Consider the following 10,383-nt stretch of genomic DNA (forward strand, 5'->3'; position numbering starts at 1 on the left):
GGGGTGATAGTTGTAGTAATTCATTACTACGTACTCTTGTGATTGATTGCAGGACCCTCAGCAGTACATTCCAGGGTATTCGTGCTGCGCAGATCTTCCGCGAAGGGAACTTCAGCGCCGATGCACTAGCTCGGAGGCTTGTCTATTTAAGAGAGCATTTTGTTGTTTTCTTTGAGCGCTCACCGGATATGTATTTCTTATCATATGGAGACTTTATCAGTATATGCCATCCTAGATTGGTCACCAGTAGGGGAGAATCGAATTCATGATGTATGGTGAACCTTAGTTTGATAAATTAATATCACGCGAAATCTAATAAAAAATCATAGAGTCGAGGACGGCACAAACAAACCGACTCTAATCAATCACTTAAATGTACTGTTCGAGCAAAACTAACTTGAACTTAATTAGTTAGGTCGTGTTTGGTAACGGAGTAAAGTATGATTATTCTTAACTCCACGGGACGAAAACAAAAGTACTTGGAGAAATTTATTATTAAAAAATTGGTTGTAATTGTAGTTTAGAAAAAATATGTAAGAGAATTAATTATTAAAATGAATAAGAGGATAAAAAGTAATGATTATATTGTTGAATTGAGAAAAAAATGAATAGTTAGAAGAATTTAATATTAAAAAATTAATTATAATAATTGTTGAGAAAAAGTACGCGAGAAAATTATTTTTAAATTGAAAAAATGTGTAGAAATTTAATGATTGTATTATTGAATTATTGAAAAAATAAAGTGGAGTTAAACGAAGTAGAGTGTGATTTAGTAAACAAACAAAGCATAAAATAAATTTACTGCTCGAGCAAAACTAACTCGAACTTAATTAGTTACGTGGCGTTTGGTAATAGAGAGTATGATTATATTTTACTTTTCACGGGATGAAGATACAAGTAATTGAAAAAATTTATCTTTAAAAAAAATTTGTAATTATAGTTAAGAAAACATACGTGAGAGAATTTATTATTTAATTGTATAAGAACATAAAACAGAAATGACAATGTTGTTGAATTGAGGGAAAAATAATGAATAATTTGGAGAATTTTTTAATATTAAAAAATTAATTGTAATAATAATTAAAAAAAAGTATGTGAGAGAATCTATTATTAAATTGAAAAAACAATAAAAATATAATGATTGTGTTATTGATTTGATGGAAAAGTAAAGTGAAGTTAAATGGAATAGAGTGTGATTTTGTAAAGAAACAAAGTTTATAGCATGGATAAGGCCAAGTGCGGTGGACAAAGTCAAATTGGATTTTACTTCCCATCATAATAAAACACCACGTTAATAACCTTTCTTTTTATTATTAACTAACTATATTTATTCCTATAGCTCATTTGGTAATTCACTGCCACTATTTACAAACGCGCGCGCGCGCGCGCACACACACATATATATATATATATATATATATTTCTTCTTGGTTGAGACACTGGAAGTGCAAATCATTCTAAGCATTTCTTTGATCGATCAATCCATCCATTATGGCTTCCCTTCCACAGACCTCAGCCCCAATGTCTCTTCTCCTCCTCTTAGCTTTTGCCCTGCTTCTTCACTCCGCAAGTAAGCTTTGTAGCTCTTTTACTTAAAAGAAAGTCGGGTTTTCTTTTCGAGAAAATTTTATACAGTCTTATTTCCCAAAAATGTGTTGAGAAAAACATCAATTATATGTTGCTGTGATTAATTTGTGATTTTGGCAGTAATTTGGGTAATTAATACCCATTCATCATTAGTTGAAGTTTTATTCATGCCAAGTGGCGAGCTCCAATAATTTCTCTCCTGTTTTAATTCCCTTCTAATATTGTTGGTGGACACTTTCATGATTACCTATTAATCTGTCCGATATAATCGCGCATGATTACCTATTGTTGCACGGCACCGATTCAACAGTCACCAAGGCAGCTTCGGAACCAAATGGTAGTTGGTGCATCGCGAAGACTGGAGCTGAAGTCCCAAAGCTCCAGGCAGCCCTTGACTATGCCTGTGGTCATGGCGCGGACTGCGCCTCAATCCAACCAGGAGCCCCTTGCTTTGAGCCCAACACAGTCGCTGCTCATGCATCGTATGCCATGAACTCCCTCTTCCAGCACTCTGAGAAGAAACCTACTGATTGCGACTTTGGCGGCGCGGCCATGCAAACTTCCACCGATCCAAGTAAAACTTCTTTTACAAAGGCCCGCTTTTATTTGAAAACCTTTTCCGAATAATTAGCCATTTTTAAAATCTATCAATACTAAAAAAATACTCACTCTTGTAGAAATGTTTTAAGTGTAGTATATACTCTCTTTCTTTATATCTAGACTCATGAATCTTCTTTTAACTGAAAGTATTATTTCACAAATTCCTCTTGTTTTCAGGTCATGATAGCTGCGTATATCCTGGTAAATAGCAATTGAGAGAGACTTAAAGAGAGAAAGAGAAGAAAAGCTTCAGTTTGATGTGATGTGGGAAAATAAGGGGAAGAAAAAATCAGAAAAGGAGGATTATCAGAGAGAATTACTGTGTTTAGTGCCGCTTAATAAATTGATCTTCATTTTAAACGCTTTTTTTTTCCTTTATCTAATATATGGGTTTGAGAGATTAAGCTAGCCTTGTCTCATTTATCCATTAATCGTATTGCGAAGGGTTACGCATTGTAGAAGCAAGAATCCAATTTCGAATATACCGCATTTCGTTCTCGCAGCTCATCTCCTGACCCATCTGATTGATTCACTAACCTTATCTCTCTCTCTCGCGATATATATATATATATATATATATAAAAATCAGAAAGGGTCTTTTTCCTTCATTTCCATTTAACCTTCTCGTCTGCATAGATAATATATTTGTATATAAATAAATATGTAAGTCTGTGTATGTTGGTTGAGACTTTTGATATCATTCGAAACATCCATTCATCGATCGATCCACTAATGGCATCATTTCCACAGACATTAGCTTTCACTCCGTTTCATCAGTACTAATAAGTTCCTCCACTTTTCCCTGTCATTTCCATTATTAGCCTTCTCTGGGACAAGATGATCAGTTGTTTTTTTTTTTGGGTGAGATTAGAAGGTGTCAATAATCTCTTGATTAAAACAAACAGTCCTCATTCGAGCATCGGCTTGGTTCCTTGCCACAAGGTGCTTTTAGTTGATTTCGTATCCCGATACTCCCACACCGTGGTTTCATTAATTCTCATTTTGTTTTTGTCAGTTGTGGCTAGATTTTGGTGATTGGAGAACGATAGTTTAAAATTTTCCTATTTTCTAGAGAATTAGAGAACTTATTTTTCTGTTCAAATCCTAATTTGGAGTTTTGTAAATGACTTAATTAAAAGGACTTCGTGACAATAGAGAGACAGCGCACAATTGCGAAGCATTTATTTTGCAATCACAAAGTCGATGGAATACAGAGATGGTAATGAAGAATACAAACTCAAACCAAGATCACAAAGGATATTTTACACTCCCTTCCATCCCGCCAGGGTCGTGCACTACTATAGACTGATTTGAAGTCGCCTGTATCAACAATGGAGGATGCAACCACATTGAGATGCTCTAGCTAAATAGCCGTAGGATGATGGCAATGAGCTCACGATCGTGCTGTTGAGGACGATTTCTACCATCATAGACTGTTGAACCAGAATCGTTGAGGATAAACTCCTACTGCTACAAGCTCGAAATCAAAATTAGACTACTCTTACTAATAAATTAGTCTACTGCTAATTGAAAGCTATGTTGAAATTTTTGTTGAACGAAAGGTCCTTTCTCCGTTGGGATCTTCAGCTATTTATAAATTTTCCTTGCTCTCCAGCAATTGTGATCTTTGTCTCTGAAAGTCGAGATCATGTGTTGAGCAGTTACAACATTCCCTCTTTTACATATAGAATTTTGGATCCTATTTGCTATGTGTTTTTAAATAATCTTCGCATTCTGGGCACTCTTGCTCGCTTCAAAACTTCTGGCGAACGCCTCAGGCTTTCATCGCTTTGTCTTGCGTCTTAGTGACACTTTCTTGCTCCAAAACGGTATTGCCTTGCTCTGGTTTCGATAATTTTGTATTTTTTGGATGAGAGAAAAAAGTTCGTGTTAAAACTATTAAAATGTGAAAATTTTGGAATTTTTTGGTTATTGAACAAAAAATGTTTCAAATAAAAAAATTATTTAACGAGGCATTTACACGTGACATGTCAGCAGTAGCGCACACAAAAACAAGGATGGTGGGTGTCCTATTTTAAAATGAGGTAATATAATTATTCAATTTCAAAGTTATTGGGATGTAACTTTAATATATTCATCAGTTTTTATTATCTTTCTGGTACTAAAGTGGAAATTTTTATTTCAAAAGTAATAACCTCAGAAGGGCGGCCAATCGAGCCATTGAATTGTTCCAACCAATAACGGACACCCCAAGTTTCATAGATTGCATAATCGACCGAGCCAACTACACAAATCTTAGAATCGATGGTGGCATGATCAAACCGATCATTCTAACTTCTTCAATCTAATGTTTGAGTAGAACTAACTCGAACTTAATTAGTTAATTTTTGGCCACACATATGGAGGTCAAAGACAAACATGATTTTTGTTCCCTTCATAATAAAAAGATTTTTGTTCCCTTCATAATAAAAACCGCATTAACAACTTTATAGTAACTAACTACATTTAAACCTACAGCTCATTACTTGGTAACTCATTGCCATTACAGAAGAGACTAGACACACCCATGGGGTCCACATGCACCTTTGGGTGGGCCCACATCAAGACCTTCTTGCCCGCTATAGATATGCACGTATACTCCCTCGTTGAGACACTAGAAAGCATTCAAAGCAGTTCTTTCGTCAATCAATCCATCAATGGCTTCTCTTCCACAGACCTCAGATCCTATTTGGGCCGTGCGAATTTGGATACCCTATAGTTTTCAAGATATCCGGATCCTATCTATATAGGACCTGTTCCGTAATTTTGGAACTATGCCCTACCACTATTAGTCATAGAACCGAACTCTATCCAAAACTTTGTATTATATCACAGGTTCTGAATACCCGTTTAAAATCTATACTATTCTTTTTCCTTTTCTTTTTCTTTTTCTTTTTTTTCTCGATCACCCACCAGTGCGGCAGTCTCGAGGAACTCTCGCGGGACGGTAACCACTGTTTGGGAGTTTCGAACCGGCACTACATTACATTGCCGAGGTAGGGAGGTTCTTCTTAGAGAAGCTCTAAAGCATGTCAGTGGCCACTACTTGAGCAACAGAGCTTCACGATTTGGCTGGTTCATGGTAGTGTCAACAAAGAAGAGTAGCAGTAGCTCACGCCTCGAGCCTACGGAGCAGCAGCCGTTGTCGCCCTGAAAAATGATTGCGATGGCTAAACGATTCTAGAGGAATGGGCGTCAATGGGGAGCTCAGGGGAGAGATGGATGAAGTAGAGATAAAAGAGAGCTAATTCCAGGGTTTTCCATTTTATTTTTTTCCCTTTTGTTTATGTGGGATTATTAATTTATATATATATATATATGTATATGCATGTTGTATATTTACGTGTATATATAGAAAGGCAGGTTGCAGATCCTGGTTCTGGTTCCAGTTGTGGGTACTCTCTCTGCTGGAATCGGAATCGGATTTCACCGATTCCTAATTTTTATACTCGGATCCTATCATTTTTTCTTTTTTCTTTTTTTTTTCAATTACAAGGAAGTCCATGTAGTATATTGAAATAGAAATATTAAATATCTAATAAAGGAGCACGAGTAGTCCCACTAAGTATTGAAACTGAGACTTCTTGATCACCAGGAGAGAGGTGCGTCACCGCACTATGTCCTCTCTTGATGGACCCTATCCAATTTTCAATCAGAACTAGACCCTACCATAACGGGTAGGTTTTAATCGTTTCCAGGTATATTCGGCATCCGTACACACCTCTAGTTCTTATGGCAATGCTCCTCTTGGGTTTTGCCCTGCTTTTTCACTCTGCAAGTAAGCTCAGACGTACTTTCACTTCCCTGCATTTTCCATGGCATCAACATCAAAAGAAAGTCAAGTTTTCCTTTTCGAGAAAATTTTAAATGATCTTACTCCACAAAAACCTTTTGAGAAAACGGTAATAATGTTACTGTGGTTAATGGTGATTACGACAGTAATTTGGGTAATTAATACACATTCATCTATTTATTCTCCTGTTCTCATTCCCTTTTCGTTTTGTTGGCGTAATGTTTTGAACTTTGCTTGGTAATTACGTAAATGATCATATTTCCATTCAATCCTACCAACCCGCAGTCCTTGGGGATTTCACTTTTTCCATTTAGCCCGGAGGTATCAATAGGGCCAGAATTAGGACCAAGAATAGGGGTGTCATTTATTTAGTTATTTTAAAAAGGATTAATAACAAAAAAAATACAAAATTTTCACATTTTAACAATTCAAGCACGAATTTTTTTTTCTTAACCTAAATATGTTCATACTTTCGATTTGATATCAATTTTAGCAGGGTCCATTTTTCCGTAAATTTGGACGGAATTGAGGTCATAGAGAGCGCCGACGACCCCAATCGGGGGGTAGGGTGCTAGTGACCCCAATCATGTAAGGGGGTGTTAGCGGTCAGAATCAAGGCCATTCCCCGGAATCGGGAGAACTCTCAAATTAGGAATTCTCCCAATTCCTTTGGTGGAGTCTCGACCCCGGCTATCACTCCCCCAATTGGGGTCACCAACACCCTCCCCCTTATTGCATTCGCAGGCGCCCTCCCCTCAATTGGGGTCGTCGGCGCCCTCTATGGTCCCGATTCTGTCCAAATTAACGAAAAATTTAATGTCATGCTAGAATTGTTATCAAATCAAAAGTTTGTGCATTTTTAGTTAAAGACAAAAGTTCGCGCTAGAATTATTAAAATGCAATTTTTTTTTATTAACCCTTTGTTAACCCGTAGTAGGGCTGCAGAGTCCTTCGCAGCGGTAAAAAAGTTGTAGTGAGTTCATGGTCAAATGGGTTCCCCTAGTCCAGGCCGGTTCAAGCTTAATACCAATGGCTTGGCGCTAGGTAATCCTGGTAAGGCAGGAGGCGGTGGCATCGTCCGAGACGAGAATGGACAGTGGCGGGCAGGCTTCACACGTAGAATCGGTATAGCACCCAGTATTGTGGCCAAGCTATGGGCATTAACGACATGGACTCTAGCTCGCTCTCAGTCTTGGTATCACCCACCTTGAGGTGGAATTAGATGCCAAGGTCGTATATGATCTTGTTGGGGTGATAGTTGTAGTAATTCATTACTACGTACTCTTGTGATTGATTGCAGGACCCTCAGCAGTACATTCCAGGGTATTCGTGCTGCGCAGATCTTCCGCGAAGGGAACTTCAGCGCCGATGCACTAGCTCGGAGGCTTGTCTATTTAAGAGAGCATTTTGTTGTTTTCTTTGAGCGCTCACCGGATATGTATTTCTTATCATATGGAGACTTTATCAGTATATGCCATCCTAGATTGGTCACCAGTAGGGGAGAATCGAATTCATGATGTATGGTGAACCTTAGTTTGATAAATTAATATCACGCGAAATCTAATAAAAAATCATAGAGTCGAGGACGGCACAAACAAACCGACTCTAATCAATCACTTAAATGTACTGTTCGAGCAAAACTAACTTGAACTTAATTAGTTAGGTCGTGTTTGGTAACGGAGTAAAGTATGATTATTCTTAACTCCACGGGACGAAAACAAAAGTACTTGGAGAAATTTATTATTAAAAAATTGGTTGTAATTGTAGTTTAGAAAAAATATGTAAGAGAATTAATTATTAAAATGAATAAGAGGATAAAAAAGTAATGATTATATTGTTGAATTGAGAAAAAAATGAATAGTTAGAAGAATTTAATATTAAAAAATTAATTATAATAATTGTTGAGAAAAAGTACGCGAGAAAATTTATTTTTAAATTGAAAAAAATGTAGAAATTTAATGATTGTATTATTGAATTATTGAAAAAATAAAGTGGAGTTAAACGAAGTAGAGTGTGATTTAGTAAACAAACAAAGCATAAAATAAATTTACTGCTCGAGCAAAACTAACTCGAACTTAATTAGTTACGTGGCGTTTGGTAATAGAGTAGAGTATGATTATACTTAATTTCACGGGATGAAGATACAAGTAATTGAAAAAATTTATCTTTAAAAAATTAGTTGTAATTATAGTTAAGAAAACATACGTGAGAGAATTTATTATTTAATTGTATAAGAACATAAAACAGAAATGACAATGTTGTTGAATTGAGGGAAAAATAATGAATAATTTGGAGAATTTTTTAATATTAAAAAATTAATTGTAATAATAATTAAAAAAAAGTATGTGAGAGAATCTATTATTAAATTGAAAAAAACAATAAAAATATAATGATTGTGTTATTGATTTGATGGAAAAGTAAAGTGAAGTTAAATGGAATAGAGTGTGATTTTGTAAAGAAACAAAGTTTATAGCATGGATAAGGCCAAGTGCGGTGGACAAAGTCAAATTGGATTTTACTTCCCATCATAATAAAACACCACGTTAATAACCTTTCTTTTTATTATTAACTAACTATATTTATTCCTATAGCTCATTTGGTAATTCACTGCCACTATTTACAAACGCGCGCGCGCACACACACATATATATATATATATATATATATATGTGCATTTCTTCTTGGTTGAGACACTGGAAGTGCAAATCATTCTAAGCATTTCTTTGATCGATCAATCCATCCATTATGGCTTCCCTTCCACAGACCTCTGCCCCAATGTCTCTTCTCCTCCTCTTAGCTTTTGCCCTGCTTCTTCACTCCGCAAGTAAGCTTTGTAGCTCTTTTACTTAAAAGAAAGTCGGGTTTTCTTTTCGAGAAAATTTTATACAGTCTTATTTCCCAAAAATGTGTTGAGAAAAACATCAATTATATGTTGCTGTGATTAATTTGTGATTTTGGCAGTAATTTGGGTAATTAATACCCATTCATCATTAGTTGAAGTTTTATTCATGCCAAGTGGCGAGCTCCAATAATTTCTCTCCTGTTTTAATTCCCTTCTAATATTGTTGGTGGACACTTTCATGATTACCTATTAATCTGTCCGATATAATCGCGCATGATTACCTATTGTTGCACGGCACCGATTCAACAGTCACCAAGGCAGCTTCGGAACCAAATGGTAGTTGGTGCATCGCGAAGACTGGAGCTGAAGTCCCAAAGCTCCAGGCAGCCCTTGACTATGCCTGTGGTCATGGCGCGGACTGCGCCTCAATCCAACCAGGAGCCCCTTGCTTTGAGCCCAACACAGTCGCTGCTCATGCATCGTATGCCATGAACTCCCTCTTCCAGCACTCTGAGAAGAAACCTACTGATTGCGACTTTGGCGGCGCGGCCATGCAAACTTCCACCGATCCAAGTAAAACTTCTTTTACAAAGGCCCGCTTTTATTTGAAAACCTTTTCCGAATAATTAGCCATTTTTAAAATCTATCAATACTAAAAAAATACTCACTCTTGTAGAAATGTTTTAAGTGTAGTATATACTCTCTTTCTTTATATCTAGACTCATGAATCTTCTTTTAACTGAAGAGTATTATTTCACAAATTCCTCTTGTTTTCAGGTCATGATAGCTGCGTATATCCTGGTAAATAGCAATTGAGAGAGACTTAAAGAGAGAAAGAGAAGAAAAGCTTCAGTTTGATGTGATGTGGGAAAATAAGGGGAAGAAAAAATCAGAAAAGGAGGATTATCAGAGAGAATTACTGTGTTTAGTGCCGCTTAATAAATTGATCTTCATTTTAAACGCTTTTTTTTCCTTTATCTAATATATGGGTTTGAGAGATTAAGCTAGCCTTGTCTCATTTATCCATTAATCGTATTGCGAAGGGTTACGCATTGTAGAAGCAAGAATCCAATTTCGAATATACCGCATTTCGTTCTCGCAGCTCATCTCCTGACCCATCTGATTGATTCACTAACCTTATCTCTCTCTCTCGCGATATATATATATATATATATATATAAAAATCAGAAAGGGTCTTTTTCCTTCATTTCCATTTAACCTTCTCGTCTGCATAGATAATATATTTGTATATAAATAAATATGTAAGTCTGTGTATGTTGGTTGAGACTTTTGATATCATTCGAAACATCCATTCATCGATCGATCCACTAATGGCATCATTTCCACAGACATTAGCTTTCACTCCGTTTCATCAGTACTAATAAGTTCCTCCACTTTTCCCTGTCATTTCCATTATTAGCCTTCTCTGGGACAAGATGATCAGTTGTTTTTTTTTTTTGGGTGAGATTAGAAGGTGTCAATAATCTCTTGATTAAAACAAACAGTCCTCATTCGAGCATCGGCTTGGTTCCTTGCCACAAGGTGCTTTTAGTTGATTTCG

At 36.3% G+C, this 10,383-nt stretch overlaps 2 protein-coding genes across 2 annotated transcripts; both read left to right on the top strand.

Moving 5' to 3' along the window:
- The first annotated feature begins 1,439 nt into the window (after positions 1-1,439).
- Positions 1,440-2,692, top strand: LOC116197327 (glucan endo-1,3-beta-glucosidase 7-like). The gene is made up of 3 exons (XM_031527436.1): positions 1,440-1,570; positions 1,898-2,161; positions 2,365-2,692. The coding sequence occupies exons 1-3, from the start codon at positions 1,492-1,494 to the stop codon at positions 2,394-2,396; spliced, it is 375 nt and encodes a 124-aa protein (XP_031383296.1). The 5' UTR covers positions 1,440-1,491; the 3' UTR covers positions 2,397-2,692.
- Positions 2,693-8,665: 5,973 nt separating this feature from the next.
- Positions 8,666-9,928, top strand: LOC116197287 (glucan endo-1,3-beta-glucosidase 7-like). The gene is made up of 3 exons (XM_031527379.1): positions 8,666-8,804; positions 9,132-9,395; positions 9,600-9,928. Exons 1-3 carry the CDS (start codon positions 8,726-8,728, stop codon positions 9,629-9,631), a joined length of 375 nt encoding a protein of 124 aa, XP_031383239.1. The 5' UTR covers positions 8,666-8,725; the 3' UTR covers positions 9,632-9,928.
- The last annotated feature ends 455 nt before the right edge of the window (positions 9,929-10,383 follow it).

The sequence above is a fragment of the Punica granatum genome, chromosome 2 (assembly GCF_007655135.1).
Source record: "Punica granatum isolate Tunisia-2019 chromosome 2, ASM765513v2, whole genome shotgun sequence".
Taxonomy (NCBI): Eukaryota; Viridiplantae; Streptophyta; class Magnoliopsida; order Myrtales; family Lythraceae; genus Punica; species Punica granatum.

What these genes read in the sequence shown, in the direction of transcription:
- LOC116197327 (XM_031527436.1), top strand. Translation starts at nt 1,492, where the DNA reads ATGGCTTCCCTTCCACAGACCTCAGCCCCAATGTCTCTTCTCCTCCTC. An exon ending in CCTGCTTCTTCACTCCGCAA is followed by an intron (nt 1,571 to 1,897) that starts GTAAGCTTTGTA and finishes CCGATTCAACAG; the next exon opens with TCACCAAGGCAGCTTCGGAA. An exon ending in GCAAACTTCCACCGATCCAA is followed by an intron (nt 2,162 to 2,364) that starts GTAAAACTTCTT and finishes TCTTGTTTTCAG; the next exon opens with GTCATGATAGCTGCGTATAT.
- LOC116197287 (XM_031527379.1), top strand. Translation starts at nt 8,726, where the DNA reads ATGGCTTCCCTTCCACAGACCTCTGCCCCAATGTCTCTTCTCCTCCTC. An exon ending in CCTGCTTCTTCACTCCGCAA is followed by an intron (nt 8,805 to 9,131) that starts GTAAGCTTTGTA and finishes CCGATTCAACAG; the next exon opens with TCACCAAGGCAGCTTCGGAA. An exon ending in GCAAACTTCCACCGATCCAA is followed by an intron (nt 9,396 to 9,599) that starts GTAAAACTTCTT and finishes TCTTGTTTTCAG; the next exon opens with GTCATGATAGCTGCGTATAT.